This window comes from Histoplasma capsulatum, genomic scaffold (genome assembly GCF_000149585.1).
Source record: "Histoplasma capsulatum NAm1 scaffold_5 genomic scaffold, whole genome shotgun sequence".
In the NCBI taxonomy this organism is placed as follows: Eukaryota; Fungi; Ascomycota; class Eurotiomycetes; order Onygenales; family Ajellomycetaceae; genus Histoplasma; species Histoplasma mississippiense.
The window spans coordinates 312,614-329,986 of NW_001813978.1; the positions used below are offsets into that span (position 1 = coordinate 312,614).

The following is a 17,373-nucleotide window of genomic DNA, read 5'->3' on the forward strand; positions in this document are numbered from 1 at the left end:
AGCAGAGGTTATGGGGGGGGCATTCTGTCGCTATGCGCAATCTCTCAGGGATGTAGTAGATGCTCAAGTGTCCTACGGTGTCGGCCTGTCAGTTCAACTTGCCAACATCATGTAATATGAGTGCGATATGACTGACGCCATGGATTATGGCGGTTGTACTCCATTTATGGCCTTACCAAAAGCGTCAGATACCCATTTTGCGCGTCGTTTCCCTCAGCGAAGGGATTTCGAGAGATGAATTTGAATTCGCGGATGGAAGATATTATTTGTTCATTTCATCAATAACGAATATAGGCAAGTTAATTTTTCGTGCTCCATCCAGACGTTTACTGATATTCCATGCAAAAATTATTCGTTGTGTGTTTGGTTTATTGCGCGCTCGACAAACTTGTCCGGTTTGATTTCCCTGGGTTTTGGGAGGTTTGGTGTCTTTACTAAAAAGACATAGTGTTTGTCGAAATTTTGCGGGAGGACTTGGGCTTAGCATGGACAGATATAATGGCTGGTATGTATGCCCTCTTCTACAGCGATAACTAAATGCGATCCTTTCTGACCACTGGGATTTCCCGGCAGGTCTCTAGATATACTTATCGTTGGTTCGTTTACCCGATTGAAATAATAGTATTTCGCTATTTTGGGATTGGTAAATGGGATAATCGTGCTATTCATATTCAATTCAAGCTTCCGGGCACAATGGATTTCTATCCTACAGGCGTTGTCACATGGTGCGTTATTCCATATGACTCGAAAGACGTATCGGGATTCGATATGAAAAAAGAACTCCGTTTTCTCTGCAGTTTCCTGCTTCCACAGCCATATATCTCTGCAACCCCTTATTTCGAACAATGTGGTGGCTGGCGTTCTATCCGCAGTGAATTCCACCCCCAACGAAGTCGAGTATATGTGAATATAAAGCCCGACATACCCAGCCCCCCTATTTCGTGTCTTCTCCCCTCCCCCTCTCTGCTGTTCATTTCCTTCTCTTCTACACCTTCTTGATATATCCCAATCCACCGCTTTCACATCCTTTACTCTATCCACGTTGAATCTGCTTGACATCACAGGATAGCCTAACAGAGTTCCTCATCGGTCACCTGAAAATCGAACTTCCGCTAGGGACGATCCGGACTTCCGACTGTCTCCTAGTATGTCTGTCGCTGTTTTCAGTTCGTCCTAAACACTTTTTAATTTCCAGCTCTTATCGAGCAACTTTACTACGGTTCGCACTTCGAAACTTCGCACCTGCGGAAGCCTGCTTGTCCTTCTGTACCTTGTTGATATCTCCTTGTTCTGTGGGATCCATCAAGCATCGTCCAAGTCAAAACGAGCAATCCAGCGTACCAAAGACGACTACCCATTCACCCAGCCTCTGGCTCCTTTCTAACAGTAGGTGTGACATTTCTCCACCCCATTTCCTGTCGAGATTTTCCTCGTTTGGTCAGGTGCAGAATCATGGCTGACACCTGACCTAGCACTCTCTATCTGATGCCCCTAGAGCTTCTGGTTTGTATCTGAAAATCAAGGGATTTAATGCGATACTGCGAATAAGTCTCGTTTTTTCCAGCTTCAGTTTCGAAACTCTCTGCAAGAAGTCTCGTTGGAGATCAATCCAACAAGAATGGATCCAGCTGACTCTTCCGGTTATTACCACCCAATGGTTGAGCCGGTGCCTATGGAGGGCTTCTTCAACAATATAATGGAGCAGCATTTCTCTTTTGTGGACGAGGCAACGTAAGATGCGTTCTTCATATTGGCGCTGATTTCTTGTGATACTAATCTGATATGAATAGGTACCACATGGACAATTTCCGCGAGGACTTCTCATCCTCTGGACTGACGAACAGCGAACCTGAAACCATCGACCCAGGTTTTCTTGAAAATCTGGGTCCCAAGCCGGTTGATGCGTTGGGAAGTGAAGGTACAGTATCCATACCGCTTCTTGACCCCAGCGACTCTATCTACCACTTCTCGTTTCCCACCCAACCACCCAGAGCACTATTGCATAAACAAAACAATGCATGGCCTTATCTTAAAATTTTATCTAAGAGTTTTTATTTACTGCCAATTCGACAATAAACGTTCTAACGGGTTTAATATATAATCGATCAGCTGTTCCAGACTTTACGCCGTATCCGCTAGCGATCGAAAGTTTATCGACCACCTCCCCGTCTACGACTCCCAGTCTGCAGCACAGTGCTACAGGAATGGCTCCCGCTGAGCTCAGCTCTACACCCAAAGAATCTACTGGGCGCCATGCACAACCATTGCCAGCCCCTCCTCACTCCGCTAGTGGGAGCGCAGTTAACCCGTTACCAAAGGACAACACTAACACCGCATGTGACACAAAGAAAGCTCAATATGATCCAAGTGATGCTGTGAACTTAGATTTTTTTCAACCGAAAGTTGCGGCTGAAAGTTCTGAGTGCGAGAAATCTCAGGGAACCGATTTCTGCGGTCGCCCCGTCGATACTGGAGAGATCTCGGATTTCGGAATCGGTGGGAATTACTCCCATCATCAGTCCTCTTATCCCTCTCCTTCTCAGAACGCACACTTTTCGGCTCACATGGCTAGTGGTGAGAGTGTGGATACTGCCACTGGTCACCAACCTGAGATGAAGTGTGAAGATCCTATCCCCACGTCTCCAATGTCATCCGCGAACCAAGGAAGACCTGATCCTGAGCTCCAATTCTCATGCGTCGAAGAAGCCAACGCATGGCGCGCCTTTGAAGTCCAAGTGGACTACGACCCCACCATTCCAAAAACCCTGGAGGCGAAGCATAAGATTGTTACCGAGATGCTCAAAGCAATGAAGAGCATCGAGTATGCGGAAGATAATGAGGGCATGATCCGCCCATTCCGTGAACAGAAACATAGTCCAATCAGGATGGAAATAGTTTGTTGGAATATCCTGGTTTGTGGATGATATCTATTATTTGGGCAAATGTTGCTAATATACGTATTTTACAGGATTCTTGTATCAGTCGCCATGAGAATGGTCCACTTCTTGCTATTTATGACGGCAAGGCAAAGACTACTGGCCAAATGCCGACGTTCAAAGACAGAATGGACAAGATTATTGAGTGTCTCTGGGTAGGCGTCCCTCTAGGAAAGTCGATATATGTCCTATTAATCATGTCCTCAGACCCAGAAAACCATCTGCAAGCATTTGCTAGATGCATACTACTTATTTACCTTTGTTGACGACCCTGTCTCTGCCAAAAATGTGAGTGACTAGCATTTTTCCAGAACAAATAGAAACGCCCTGACGATCAATTAGCGCGTCGTGGCCAATAAGAATCTCAATAAGCGCAAAGGGGAGGTTATGAACGCCGGAAAGAAGGCCCTGGGCCACTGCAGAACTGACTCTAAATCCACTCCAGCGAAGCGCACGTCTGAGGACCGTGAAGGCCTCTGTACTCCCTTCAGTACTCCACGGAGAGACTCTCCAACCAGGGATACTAGCACCCCTGTGAACATCAATACCAATGTGCGAAACATGACGCTAAACAGCAGTCCGCTTACCCACTCACAAGGGACCCATCAAATGGGATTTTCTAGCCCTACAGAGCCCTCCACTCAGGATAATATGGCCTACCCCATGCATCATAATACATTTTCTATGGCTGCACATCCCCAATTAATTAATACCTTGGCTACTGGCCGAACTTTCGATCTCAACCCCATGATTTCTAGTGGGTTAACTGGATATGGGCAACCAGCTTTTGGATTTGCGCGCAGCCAGTCAACTAACACCATCCATGGACTTGGACAGAATACCCCTCTGTACAACAATGGCCCTTACAATCGTGAGGAGATAACAGAGCAGTTCAGGCAGCAAGCGTCCACTCAACTCAAGCCTGCCATCTACAATTCTCCTGGGCCAAACTCCAATCGTCGGGCGATGGGGCCTGCTCCACATCCTTGGATAACCTACCAGCACGCGACAGGCCCCGCGCCCGCACGCTACGGGTCACGCAATGCCCGTTCTACTGAGGTATCTTACGGACACGGCCGTAAGCGCTCCCAGGATGAAAGTGATGCTTCTGATTTTGTCCCTTCCCCTCAGAAGAAGGCTCGATGATTTGAAACGTGGAAACCCACGCCGAAAATGTCTCTTTGTGTCATGCACCTTCGTAGAATATCTTTCTACCCCAAACCTATGGCCCAAGGAAACCCAGGATGAAGCTGCGTCGTTGCATCTTGATGCAGCGTACCTTTCCAGCAGCTCCTTTTCAAACATATTCCCCTCGCGGTCAATTCGTTTTGAACTTGCATACGTCCTGTTTTATGCAATTGTTTTCAGTTTTTCTCTTTCTTCGCTAGCTTTCTGTCATTAGGTTCTATTTACTTAGATCCCATTCCATGTTGGAATTTCAACACCTAATCCAACATCGTGGATTTCCGAACCACTGTTTTCAGGGAGCTAGCTACGGGACAACCCCTTCCGATTGATTTTGTTTATGTCCTTTCCCGCTCTCGATTAACCACATTAATACCCTCTTCTCCTTCCGTTTTCTCTTTTTGTTCTCTTCTAGGATCGGGAATTGCCGCTGTTCGAAGGATTCAAAAACATTCATCCCGTTGGACTTCACAGGCCATACAATGATATTTGGAATCACTCGATTCGTAGCCAACTCTCCCACCAGCGGCTGATCAAGTTCTAGGTGGTTTGCCATGTCCATGAATGCCAATTTTGCCTGTATTTTGACTGCCTGACATGTTTGCGCTAATACCAGCCCATCGTTAACGCCGTGGACCTTTTTTTTTTTTTTTTTTCCTTTTTTTCGCTAACTCCACTTGGCCCTGGTTTACAGTATTAGGAGGGGCCTTTGGCCGCACTTTTAAAAAGGACTTGCTTCCACAGGGTTTTTGTTTTTGTCTTCTCCCTTTGGCAACGTTAGTCATAAATTTGGGCTTTTACTTTGAAATTTTTGTTCTTTCAAGGGATAGTTATACGGTATGGTATGGTGGGATACAAAATTGTTCAATTTTATCCGCACTTGTAATAGCAGATTGTACTTACGCACTGCAGAAAAGAATTAATAATCAGCAACCGCGTTGGTGTTATTGGCTTTCACTATAATATCGATGTATAAGTAGTATATGTATAAGATAGGGTTAATCGGACATAAAAGCCGTAGTATGTCCTGGCTTGTCCTCAAGGGCTTGAGGGGCATCTTCAGTAAATATCTAACCTGGGGGTGACCTACAATATGACTACTGATGTTTTGGAAATTCTTCTCCGGAACGAATACAATTCTCGCAGATCTGAAATAAAACGAAGATTTTATTCTATATGACGGATGCCCTGATTATCTAAATAAGGTACGGAAAGAGCAAGCAAGAGATATTATATGTTCAGAGTGATAAAGCGTGCGTCGATGTAGCCCGTCCGGGTTTGTCTGCATCATGGATAACACAAGCAGCTAGGCATGATTTCTGTATGGGCAAAATGATTGATTCTATTGCAAAACTCAGTCTTTTTAATGATCTCCTTACGAACGCCGGGATAGATCTACCTTTATTTCTCAAATGACATGTTATAACCGCCAGACTTCTCGTCCTTCACGAACTTGAAATTATCCGTCGACAGTCCGAATGGTTTCAAGATCCCATTCCCAAGCTAAAACACGACATTCGTAAGAAACCATAAAATGCTAAAGCACGACAACAAGATTCAAAAACGGGTCACACAACTTACATCCTTAAGCTTGCCCATCATATCCGCAACCTCCTTCTCTCGCGCAGCATTAATCAAGCCAGGCAGCTCCCTCAGCGCCTTTCGCACAATCCGCTCATCCTGCGCCGGCAGATCCCCCATTCCAAGCAAGACCTTGTAATCCTCTTCAGCCCCCTGCAGATTGGCCCACCCTCCCAGCTGCATCTTAGCCCGAGCCCGCCTCATGAGCGCCTTGGTACGTATGCGCTGGATATCTTCCTTCCTTTTATCGTCCTCCTGGAGTTTCCTGAGCTGTGCCTCTTCGGACTCTCCTTCCCCGTCCCCATCGAGCAGTTCCACCACTTTATTATTGTCCACGGCCGCATCGCTAGCTCTTTCCCCAGATGCCGTTTCCCCTTGTAGGTGCGATGACAGCGCTTTATCCAGCCGGTCAATACTGGCCGTGGCTGCTTCGACAGCAGCTTTCCAATCTTCCAGTTTCAGATGGCATGCGGCAATGTTGCTGCGGAGGACGGCGATTTCGTAGTCTAGATAGTTGGGGCAGAAGGAGAGGGCGCGGTCGTAGGTTGTGACGGCTTCCGAGTAGCGGGCAGACGAGAACAATTTGTTCGCCTCGGACTTATGGGTATTGGATTGGTTTAAGAGGTCCTAAATCAAAACACTAGCTTAGCATATCTATCTAGAGAACAAAGGACCGCTGACCCGTGGTTAACGCCAACAGGGGAGGGGATTCTTTTTGCGGAGGGAGACAAACGGCTTCTTCGTCCGAGGGGTAGCGCGCATCGTGGAATACTTCTTCCTCGTCGCTGTCGGATGAAGCTGGACGGGTCATTTCTTTAGAGCGGATTTACGGTGGTTGGTTGCTTTTCCGGCACTTGTTTCGGGATAAAGGTGCTCTAACTAGCGGCCAAGGTTATTAATTAGTTATTTATTTATGGTGAAGCTAGTCAGAGATCAACTGGAAGCGGGCAATTGATTGTTCCCCGTTGCAACTCCCAGCAGGTTCTGGCTCAAAGCACTCAAATCACAACATGTTAATATTAACTATATCGTTATTGAATTCACGTGTTTTTTTTGCTGTTAAGAGAATAACCTGCATTTAAGACTACAGTCATGACTTCCGGGCGCAAGCAGTATGTGTGTTTTGCCCAAAGCATGAGCGCCGCAGCGACTGACTTAACTCTATCAAGACCGCCACCCGTTAGGGCCTGTCTATTCGACATGGATGGCCTTCTTATCGATTCAGAGGACATTTATTCGCTAGTGATAAATACTATTCTGCATGAGTATGGTAGGCCATCTATGCCATGGTCTATCAAGGCACAGTTGCAGGGCCGTCCCGCTCCACAGGTACTACAGACACACATATCAATGTATATAGCTTCATTCCTCCTCATGGCAGCATATAACTGATACGAAGGGGGGAAACAAAAATCCACAAAAATCCAGGCCAGAAAGATATTCCACGATTGGGCCCAACTGCCCATCAGCATGGAAGACTTCCGCGAGAAGCAAGCAGCGCTCCAGAAAATACATTTCCCGACCACAAAGCCGTTACCAGGCGTAGTTTCTCTACTATCGACTCTTGCTAAGACCGCGCAGACTCCATGCCCAATTCATATGGCACTAGCCACGTCATCGACGTCCGAAAACTACGCCTTGAAAGCCGCCCACTTGGCAGATCTTTTCTCCGTATTCCCTGAATCGAGACTGATCCGAGGTGACAATCCCCGCATCGGCGCGGGAAGAGGCAAGCCGTTACCAGACATCTATCTACTGGCACTGGAGGCTGTCAATGAGGAAATACGCGCAGCAAATAACGGTGAACCTGAAATAAAACCGGAAGAATGCCTCGTGTTTGAGGATTCCGTCTCTGGCGTCGAGGCCGGGCGACGGGCGGGGATGCAGGTTGTCTGGGTTCCGTATTCCGGGCTTCTTGAAGAATACCGCGGCAAGGAAGAACTGGTCCTAGCTGGTTTGACCGGTGAGCATAAAGATGTTGATGTGGAGCATGCGGTACTGGAAGGGCTTGAGGGGCTTGATACATGGCGAGGCCGTGGATCTGGGAAGACTGGCGAAGTTGGTGACGGCTGGGCCCATTTATTACAGAGTCTGGAGAACTTCCCTTACGAAAAGTTTGGAATCAAGATCCAGCGTGAGAACTAACGTTAGCCAATTGAGGGGGTTGTGGTAGATTTTCGTTTACGTGGATAGGGGTTGGGAGTTGCTAACCCAGAGAATAGAGGTCTATGAGAGACTCACGCATGTTTGTAGATAAGGGATACCCATTGTGTTATAGAGGGGAAAGTCGTCGTGGTATTAGCTCTTTTAATGGCTTCAAGTTCCAATCAGGAACGAAGCGGTGATAGTTATGGACACATCACTGGCAAATTCAGCGACTCTGATCACGTTCCAATTGGAGGATCCATGGATGATGTCCGCATAAGAACCTGGCAACTGAAGAAGGATCAATTTCATTCAAGCTGCCACTGCGCTGTGTATACAGGTGCAGGTATAATCCAGCTCACATTACAGACCTAAGAGACTGTAGAGCCAGTTTTGGAGCTTGGGTAGGGTTCTTTTGTTCTGATACCTCCTGAGCGATAAAGCAAACGAGCAGAATTGCGTTTCTACCCTCCTTCTCCGTGATAACTCGTTGATCCAATTCATGATCCCCTGTTCTGTTGGTCATTTCGTGAACGTTGTCATTCCACGTCAATGCTTTTATATCCACTTTGTGGAGAAAAGGACTATTAAAATTCTTTGTCATTTAGTGAATAACACCCCCAACCAGCAGTTGAAACGACAGTTCGATGAGTGGAATGATTGGCTCTGAATCATCTACCAAGATAGAACGCTCCGCATTCCCTTAGAGAGACCTCAATCCTGGCTCTGTTCTACTACTCGCCCTCCCCTCCTCCGGAGGGACAAGGGAGCCAGCATACTAGTGGATAGTTTAGTTACAAAAGGCAGTATTATGCATGAATTGATATATAGACTCGTAGCAGGGTATTTTTCTTTTTTTTTTTTCTTTTTTTTTTTTTTGTATTTTTTTTTTTTTACCCTCCACAAGCTTTTCCACACGTCCAATAACATTCAGGAGGGCTATGCGAGGCGTATTGGGAGGGGTCGCCGAGTCGATGATTCGATCGGGGCTTTTTGAAGAAACCAGCCTAGTGGCAACCAACTATTCCGTATCATAGTAACTGTCGAAGAAGAAAAAAAGCTCGTCAAGGAGGGGAGAGTGGCCTTCAATTTTATCATCTAATATATAATAAATAATACATGTGCATAGCGCAACTCACACACCCAATACGGTTGAAAATATTATTTAATCATGTTTTATTTTTTTTTATTTTTTTTTTTTTTTTTATCGTCGTGCCATCCGTTTTCTGCATGGATACGTCGGATGAAATCGTAGGAGGCATCGAGAGCCTGCGTTCTCAAATTTTCATCAATTATGAATGATGGGACTGAAAAAAATAAGACATAAAATGTTAATGGGTAGGTTTGGTTCCGGAAAACCAACAAGGTATATTATATATATATATAGATATAGCAAGCAATGGATGCACGCATAGGCAAGGAAAAGGAGGGAGCCGGGGGGAGGAGATACGCAAGTCACTTACGATCCAACCAACCATGAAGCATATTATCAAACACCATGCCTTCAATCTCATAGCTCGTCGAGTCAGAATCCGCGCTACTATCACGTTGGGAATTTAGAATCGCCGCATCCTTCTTTAGCCGATCTACAAAGGTCGTCACCTCATGTAGAAGAATATCCGCGCCAGCGATGATAAACAACATTTTCCGCGGAAGGGTGCGGATGTCAGCTAGGATAGGGTTCAAAAGGGGGTCATCGGATCTCCGAGACCGTGCAGACTCGGCGTAGACATCGAAGAGAGGGACAATGAAAGCAAGGGGGTCTGATTTTGGAAATCCAGGTGGTCGCTGCTTTTCCCACGGAGGGATACGGAGATCGACCTAATGATAGAGCAAGGGACCAAACCAAACCAAGAGTAAATCAGCACCAGGTCTTCAATATGCCAATGTGATATCTGGCTGCATGACATACACGGCGGAGATGGTGGGACTCCGGTTGATTCAGGGTCCTCGATGAATTAAAGGAGAAAAGCTCTGGGGACGAACAGGATTGTCAATCATAAGTGCGCCCTTCGCAGAAGTATTTGAATCTGCAAGGCCCTGGGAAATGGCGAGAGCGAGGTTCGAGCCCACTGAACACCCGCTAAGCGTCAGCAGTTTTGGATTGGCTCCCCAGAGTCGCTCCGCATGCTCCAAAATATAAGCCGCGGCGTCCTGCGCATCCTGGTGAGCCAATGGAAATGGATACCGGGGGGCTAGACGGTATGAAATGGAAGCAACAACAGCGCCGGTCTCCTCAACCGTGCGCTTGCAGAATGCATTGTCCAGCTCTGGGACGCCGCCTATAAACCCACCGCCATGAACGTGGATATGGAGAGGCCGCAAGGATTGAGATGAGGATTCAGGGGTGAAGATCAGAGCACGACTTGAGCGGCCGGGACTTCGAGCGAGCGGGAGTCTGACGACGGAATATGATCGCGAGAATACCCATGGCAGCCATTTGAAGGAGTAGGCGAGAGCGTTTATGGGGGCAAGAGCAAGTAGACGCCAGCGATACTTGAATGGGAGGCCTGGACAGCACAGGGCATCATAGATGGGTCGGATACACTGGAGAAGTGCCGCCATCGCGGGCGGGAAACCGGCTGGTTGGTGACCAGAGCAGTGAGAAGCCCAAAATTTTCGGTTTGTCCAAGCCCGATCTCACCAGCGGTTTGCGGGAGGGAGTGCGACGCAATGGGTGCGTTGACGTGCAAACAGTTGGAGATCGCTCGCTCTCCTGTCGCAGCTGGGGCGTGGCTACGGGTGCACCAGCACGTGGTTAAGCCACGACGGGACTTCTTCTGCAGGAGGATTCTCGTGGCTGACACGGCCTGACAAGGCCGCACGACGTCATCGCTGAGATTCTTCCTCATGGCATTATTATCCCTGGCCAACTACAAGGAGCAATAGCACTAGGGCCACAACGAAGGAGTCGAGCAAGTGATATCATAAAATACGAATTGGAATAGCACCACTTGGTCACTTGGTCGACAAAAGATCTCTATAGAACACGGCTTTTTTCATCGACAGATCTCAGTACAGATCTCAAGCACGTAGGGAACCTTAAGTAAGCCCACAGAGCTCCGCAGTCCCTAAGGATTGGTTAGGGTATGATGATTAAGGATTAAGAACAAGGATTGACAATCTGATTGCTATGCTAGAGCTAGTTACAATTTTTCATCAACGTTTCTTATTCATTCTCTCTTTTTTTTTTTGAAAAAAAAAAAAAAAAAAAAAAAAAAAAAAAAAAAAAACCCAAACAAAAGAAGATCAAAAAAAAAAAAAAAAACAAAAAAAATTCTTCCTTTTAAAAGAAAGAAAATAAAAACAAACAGAATCTTAAAAGAAAAGAGATAATAAAAGTAGATAAATGTAATGTGACGGCGCCGAGGCGATTGCTACTCGGCAGCGGCACAGAGGAGGATGGTATATAATGGGAAGCCTTATGGGTGGGCTTGATTATCTCGCTTGAACCGCGAACTCGTAGAATACTATACAAATACTGAACTACCAGAGGTACTCGGCACACTATGAATATTGTATGAGGACAGTGGTAACTCTGGTATCTTATTGTCAAAAGATAAAAGACGAATCGCTGGCTCCTGGAATAGAGAGCCAGCATCTAGCTATTCTATATAGACAACGGGCAGCCATCCTCCCCTCACTCTATAAGCGAGGGTAGCCGAAGCAACTCCGCAGTGGCGCTGCATTGATCTGCCAGAAGGAATCCAGACCCCGTATAGAAACAGGATTCTCATATCTCATCAATCGGATCCTCTTCTATTGCATCCGAATGATGTCATAGGGTGGTTGGAAACCGGTTCGGACACCTGCGTGACGTTATGGGATAGATGGGATTATCTGAGGGGAAGCGATGGGCCGTGTGGAGCCGTCACGGGGCCTTGGCACAACCAAGGGTGTGACAATGCCCTCCCCTTTAAAGGCATAGTCCCGATGCCTCAAGATTACCGGATTGGGAATTATCTTTGTTGTGTAGCAACGGTTGCCAACCGCTTTGGCAGCGCGCGCGCTGCGCGGCATAAAGGAATGGGTGAGTCTTATTCGACGTGATTCTTCTGCTGAATGCGCAGTCCTTCTTTTTCTCCCCCCCCCTGGTCTGCAATAGTGAGTGCATGGGAACGTCGTCCTTGGAAGACAGTAAGGGGGCTTATTCTGATGTTTTCTAGTGGGTAAAAAACGTCTACGTGGTGCAGCTGCGGCCTCTGTCGCGGCCAAAAGGGCCAGGTTGGAGGCGGAGGCGGAGACACCTAGCAGCTGTGGGGGTTCTGCTCCTCCCCCCCTGCCGCTGTCACACCGCCCCCCCCCGCCAATCAACAGGGCGATGTATGACCCCGCATGGTCGTTCGGAGAGGACCTCAGGGAGAGCTTGGTTCCGGGGACAGCGGCTCAAATGAGTCCAGTCCGTAGTTCCCCTCCTGCAGAGCGCCCGAGCCCTGCTCAGGGTGCCTGTGGGTCGGGTCCGCAGGGTTCCATGGTTCCTTTGCACCCGCCCCTCCGCCAATTCACGCTGTTTCCGTTGCGTGAAAAACAAACGACACCTGCCTTCCTGTACGTACTGCTCCTTCTGTAACGACGGCCGTGCCGGGTCTGACAAGGCGTATAGGTGCCAAAGCAGTACAGGGCCAAAGTTGTGGATCTCCAGGCGTTGGCGGATTCCGTCCGTTCTGGGGAGGTTCCCAAGGCCCGTCTGGAGAAGGAGGCGAAAGCGTGGGTCTCCGAGGTGGAAAAACACTTCAGAATGGCCGGCCCTAAGAAGAAGGGGTCGGCCGGCGCCGCCGTTGGAAGCGCCACGGAGACAAATCGTTTGTTGGAGAGGATCTCGCTCCAATTGGAGCAGGTGACTGAGGTGCTTTGCAAATTGGTAAGTTGACACTTTGTTGTACTTTCCTACACCCCCCTGCGGCGCCGCAGCGCTAACTCCACGGCAGGCAAAGGTGCCGGTGCCAGGGACTCCGTCGGTGGAGGAGGAGTTCGGTGGGGGTGAGGTGGTGGAAGAATGAGGCCTTCAGGTGTTTTCTTCGATCTTCGTGGGCTTCGGCCCTTATAGAATAATAGCGACCCTCAGGCCAAATAAAATTGCATTAATTGTTGGTTCTTCATATCCCTTTTTTCCTTCCTACCGCTCTGAGATCTTTGAGCTGCGTAACCTCATTAAACTCCTAAAAACCCCTAGGGAAAAATAGGAGAAGAGTGTTACAGCGTCTTCGAGGCACCGGCTCACCACCGCGAGATCATCTCTAAAAAACCCTTTGGGAAAAAGAAGAAGTCTCAAGCAGCAGCTCTTGCCTAACCACACCTCCGACGTGCAGCGGGGCGGTCTCTACTAGCCACCTCATATTTTGCGATCTCTTCCTCGGCATTCTCTAAATGCTCAAGCGGTTCCCATGAGTTCTCGGATGATGGATAACCTTCCCATTTGACAAGGTATTGAACTTTGTTGTAGTGCATTCGTTTGTCCAATATTCCTTCTACAAGATATTCGGTATTACCCTCAATCTCGACGCCATCCGGCCGAGGCGGCTCCGCCCCGGGTCGTTGCTTATAGGGTTCCAAATAGGAAATGTGGAAGACAGGATGGATAGATTTGAATCCTGAGGTTAGTTTCAACTCATATGCCTGCTTACCCACTACCCTTATTATCGGGAAAGGTCCCAACCATCGCTCACTGAGCTTCTTGCACGGTCTCGTCGTCTTGATGTTCTTTGCTGAAAGTAACACTTGATCCCCTATTGAGAACTTCATTGGAAGGTGTTTTCGATTATAGTATTCCGCCTGTCGCTCCTGGGCGCGGCGGATGCTTTTCGCCGCCTCCCCGTGGATTCTATCCAGAAGCTCCAATCTAGCTTTTACTTCTGGCACCGAGGGGTACTCTGTCCCACGATCCCGTTCGACATTCCGACTGTCTATCCCCCCCTTTAGGACGTCGTCCGCGACGTCACTAGGTAATGAAGGATTATACCCATAACAAGCATAAAAGGGGGACACTTTTAAGGTTGCATTCTTTGCATTGTTATATGCGAATTCGGCGGTCGGAAGGTGTCTAGGCCAGTCATTCTGATGATATGAACAGAACGCCCGAAGATGGTGTTCTAATGTCTGATTCTGACGTTCAGTCTGGCCATCTGTCTGAGGATGGAACGCGGTGCTGAGGAGGCGCCTTATCGTAAGGTGATAGCAAAAGGCCGACCAGTATTTACTGGTGAAAAGGGATCCTCGGTCTGACACTAACGATTTCGGAGAACCGTGATCACGAATGATGGCATCTAGAAACAGGTCAGCCAATTCAGGGGCTTTAACCTTCTTGTGGGTAGGGATATATTTGGCCATCTTCGTAAAGCGGTCGACAATAACTAGAATTGAGTCATATCCTTTGACTCTTGTCGACTTCGGCAGGTCAACTATGAAATCCATCGATAGATCCTGCCATGGGCCCTTTGGAACAGGCAGTGGCGCCAACTCGCCATATTGCTTGTGCCGCGGAACCTTTATCCTCTGGCAGACATCACAAGTTTCAACATACTCCTTGACATCTGTCCGGAAGCTTGTCCCAAACGTACTTACGTCTCAGGAGCTCTTCAGTCTTCTCTAATCCGAAGTGCCCAGCATGGGGATCATCGTGATGAATCCTCAATAACTCCTGGCGCACCGCCCTGCTACGAGGGACAAAGACTGAACCATTTAGCAGTAGGAGTCCACATTCCCCTAGTTGCCAGCGACTTGGTTCCTCGGCGGCACCGCCCCGCTCAGGGCTTGCCCCTTCCAAGTTCGACCCGGATCCTTCCTCCTTCAACTTCTGGATTCGAGCCGCAGTAAGGGCGTCCCCCTGCTGCAACTCACCAATGAATTCTAGAAGCCGTTGGGTTGGAAGGTTGTAGACCGTTTCGTCTTCCGCCAATTCAATGGCAGCAAAACGTGGCACGAGAAGTTCATGACCTTCAGTGCCAGTCCCCTGCGGGGACCCGAGTTCTCCTCCACCTGTATAGGGTCGCGCAGCTGCCTTACCGGCGCCGTTCCCAAGCTTTAGAGAACCCCAACCCCCTGCAGCCAGTTTCTTCTGCAGTGATGGTAGAGGTCCCTTTGTAGGATCCTCATCCCCATCAACGATATCATAATCGGGTCGCCTTGATGGCGCATCGGCGGGGTTAAGCCGACCTGGACGGTATCGGATAAAGAAATCATACTCCGAAAGCAGCTCCGCCCACCTGGCTTGACGTCCTGTCAAGCTCTTTGTTGTCAAGAAGTAACGCAAATTTGCATGGTCGGTGAGAACTTGCACCGGATACTTGCAACCTTGAAGGTAGTGTCGCCAAATCTTAAAGGATTCAACTATTGCCAACATCTCTTGATCATGAGTATCATACCTTCTTTGCGTGAGCGATAGCTTCTTGGAGAAGAAGGCCACTGGTCTCCATTCACGGCGCCTTGTAGGTTCTGTGAAAAAGCCTTCTCCTACAGGCATTCCATTGCCTGTATCTCCAGAGGTTATTAACCCCCGATCCTTCCAACGTTGGAAAGTCTCCGGTGTCAACTGCGAAAAGATTCCGCAGACACCATTCCCAGATGCATCAGTTTCACACTGACTGGGTAGGGCCGGGGTCGAAGTGATTTAACATCGTGGCATCTGCAAAAGCTTGCTTCAATTCTTCAAACGCCCTCACAGCGTCTTGGGTAAGGATAAACGGTCCCGTTTTCCTGCCTTTAACACTTCCCTTTAACAAATCTGTAAGGGGGGCAGCAATCCGCGAATACGCATAGATGAACCGTCTATAGAAATTCGCGAACCCTAGGAATACCTGCACCTCGCGGTACGTGCGCGGCGCCGGCCAGTCCTCGATGGCGGAGACCCGGCTCCTGTCCATTGAAATGCCATCAACCCCAACAATATAACCTAAGAAATCAATCTCCTGTGTGTAGAACGAGCATTTCTCAGTGTTCGCCATAAAGCCCTGGTGTTTAGCTTCAAGCGATCCAACACCTCCCGAACGTGGGTATCATGTTCTTTTTCCGTTTTCGAGAAGATTAGGATGTCGTCCAAGTATACTATGCAGGAGACATCGACAAGGCCCCGCAGCGCCTCATTTATGTAGGCCTGGAAGGTGGCCGGAGCGTTGCAAAGACCAAAAGGCAAAACGAGATATTCAAAATTGCCGTACTTGGTACGAAAAGCTGTCTTCCAAATGTCGTTTTCGTTAACCCTTATTCTATGATAGGCGTCCCGTATGCCAATCTTCGAGAACACCCTTGCTCCGGATAATCGATCGATCATCTCATCAATTAATGGTAGTGGATAGCGATCCTTAACCGTCACCTTATTGAGGCCCCTGTAGTCTACGCAGAGGCGCAGCCTACCGTCCTTCTTGGGCACGAATAGTATAGGTGCCCCCGCTGGACTCTTCGATGGGCGTATCCAGTTCTTTGACTGCGCTTCTTCAAGATATTTGCGCAGAACGTCCAATTCCTTTACTGACAAATTGTAAAGGGGTCCGTACGGCGCTGTCGCGCCCTCTTCAAGATGGATCTTATGTCGCACTTTGGTATCAGGAAACTTCGCTGCTTCCTTTTCTGAAAAAACGTCCTTGTAATCTGTGAAGAGACGTTGCGTTCGTCCGCCTTCAGTGGCAGACATCACTGCTAATCTGGCAGTGAGGGTGGCGGCTTCTCCGCCTGCCTCCAAGTCCAAGTCACCTGCTACACAGTATATCGACTCAATCTTATCCTCGAGATTCTTCCGATGGAACTCTTCGGGTTCCTCTATAGCTGCCTCTTCGTCGGTGAGGCGGTACCGCCACGCCTGAGTGACCCAGTCGATGAGAGGATTGTTTTCTCTCAACCACGGGAGACCTAGGATGACGTCCTCATCTATGATGTTGACAGCGTGGAGGAGCAGACTGCTCCCCTTGGAGGTTCCTTCAGAGTCCGTGGCCTCACACTTTGTTTGAATGATGCCGAATCGGTGGCATTTTGTTCCATCTGTAAACTTTGCGTGGCCCGGCGGACCTATCTTTTTCCAACCCTTCATGAGTGAAAAGGAATAGGATATGAAGTTAGCGTCCGCCTCGGAGTCGACTAGGCACCTCACTGGCACCTCCCCTCATGGGGTATTCATCTTCAAGGTTACATGGACTCGGAGTCGTGAGGATTGTCAATCCTCCTTGGGTCTTTCCTTTTTATCTTCAGTGGATACATTTGCCAGAAGGGGAGTCGTCTTCGAGGAGGTATCTCCTCGGTTCCTTCCCTTCTTCGACTTACGGCAATCACTGGCAAAATGGCCTGAGATTCCGCAGTTAAAACAAAGGTTGTTATCCAGTCTATTTTGGCGTTCCTTTGCAGTAAGTGAAGAACTGGAACGCTTTGAGTTCTTCTTTGCATCATCCGCACCGGAGCCGTCATGGCGCCGTTTTGATCCTGTTGTCGGTTGCTTTGAGGGAGTCTTGTCCCCCTTCTTCTCATGGTGTTGATTATTCAAATAGATTCGAGAAGCCAGGTTGACAAGCTCGGTGCGATTGGTGGGCGGACTTTGATATTG

The 17,373-nt window shown here is 48.4% G+C and overlaps 6 protein-coding genes across 6 annotated transcripts; 3 read left to right on the plus strand and 3 right to left on the minus strand.

The window, feature by feature from the left end:
* Positions 1-1,654: 1,654 nt before the first annotated feature.
* On the plus strand, positions 1,655-4,082 carry HCAG_04955 (predicted protein; the record flags this gene model as incomplete). Its single annotated transcript, XM_001539438.1, has 5 exons — positions 1,655-1,731; positions 1,791-1,918; positions 2,110-2,894; positions 2,969-3,091; positions 3,279-4,082. The coding sequence occupies 5 exons, from the start codon at positions 1,655-1,657 to the stop codon at positions 4,080-4,082; spliced, it is 1,917 nt and encodes a 638-aa protein (XP_001539488.1).
* Positions 4,083-5,522: 1,440 nt separating this feature from the next.
* On the minus strand, positions 5,523-6,513 carry HCAG_04956 (conserved hypothetical protein; the record flags this gene model as incomplete). The annotated part of the gene is made up of 3 exons (XM_001539439.1): positions 5,523-5,624; positions 5,703-6,329; positions 6,436-6,513. The coding sequence occupies 3 exons, from the start codon at positions 6,511-6,513 to the stop codon at positions 5,523-5,525; spliced, it is 807 nt and encodes a 268-aa protein (XP_001539489.1).
* A 281-nt stretch (positions 6,514-6,794) lies between these two features.
* HCAG_04957 (conserved hypothetical protein) lies at positions 6,795-8,517 on the plus strand (the record flags this gene model as incomplete). The annotated part of the gene is made up of 5 exons (XM_001539440.1): positions 6,795-6,814; positions 6,887-7,031; positions 7,131-7,836; positions 7,981-8,193; positions 8,456-8,517. 5 exons carry the CDS (start codon positions 6,795-6,797, stop codon positions 8,515-8,517), a joined length of 1,146 nt encoding a protein of 381 aa, XP_001539490.1.
* A 534-nt stretch (positions 8,518-9,051) lies between these two features.
* On the minus strand, positions 9,052-10,412 carry HCAG_04958 (predicted protein; the record flags this gene model as incomplete). The annotated part of the gene is made up of 3 exons (XM_001539441.1): positions 9,052-9,116; positions 9,311-9,668; positions 9,834-10,412. The coding sequence occupies 3 exons, from the start codon at positions 10,410-10,412 to the stop codon at positions 9,052-9,054; spliced, it is 1,002 nt and encodes a 333-aa protein (XP_001539491.1).
* Positions 10,413-11,259: 847 nt separating this feature from the next.
* Positions 11,260-12,847, plus strand: HCAG_04959 (predicted protein; the record flags this gene model as incomplete). The annotated part of the gene is made up of 5 exons (XM_001539442.1): positions 11,260-11,275; positions 11,632-11,877; positions 12,014-12,395; positions 12,468-12,708; positions 12,776-12,847. The coding sequence occupies 5 exons, from the start codon at positions 11,260-11,262 to the stop codon at positions 12,845-12,847; spliced, it is 957 nt and encodes a 318-aa protein (XP_001539492.1).
* Positions 12,848-13,133: 286 nt separating this feature from the next.
* On the minus strand, positions 13,134-16,866 carry HCAG_04960 (hypothetical protein; the record flags this gene model as incomplete). The annotated part of the gene is made up of 6 exons (XM_001539443.1): positions 13,134-14,377; positions 14,409-15,137; positions 15,209-15,296; positions 15,425-15,793; positions 15,889-16,013; positions 16,197-16,866. The coding sequence occupies 6 exons, from the start codon at positions 16,864-16,866 to the stop codon at positions 13,134-13,136; spliced, it is 3,225 nt and encodes a 1,074-aa protein (XP_001539493.1).
* Between the last annotated feature and the right edge of the window lie 507 nt (positions 16,867-17,373).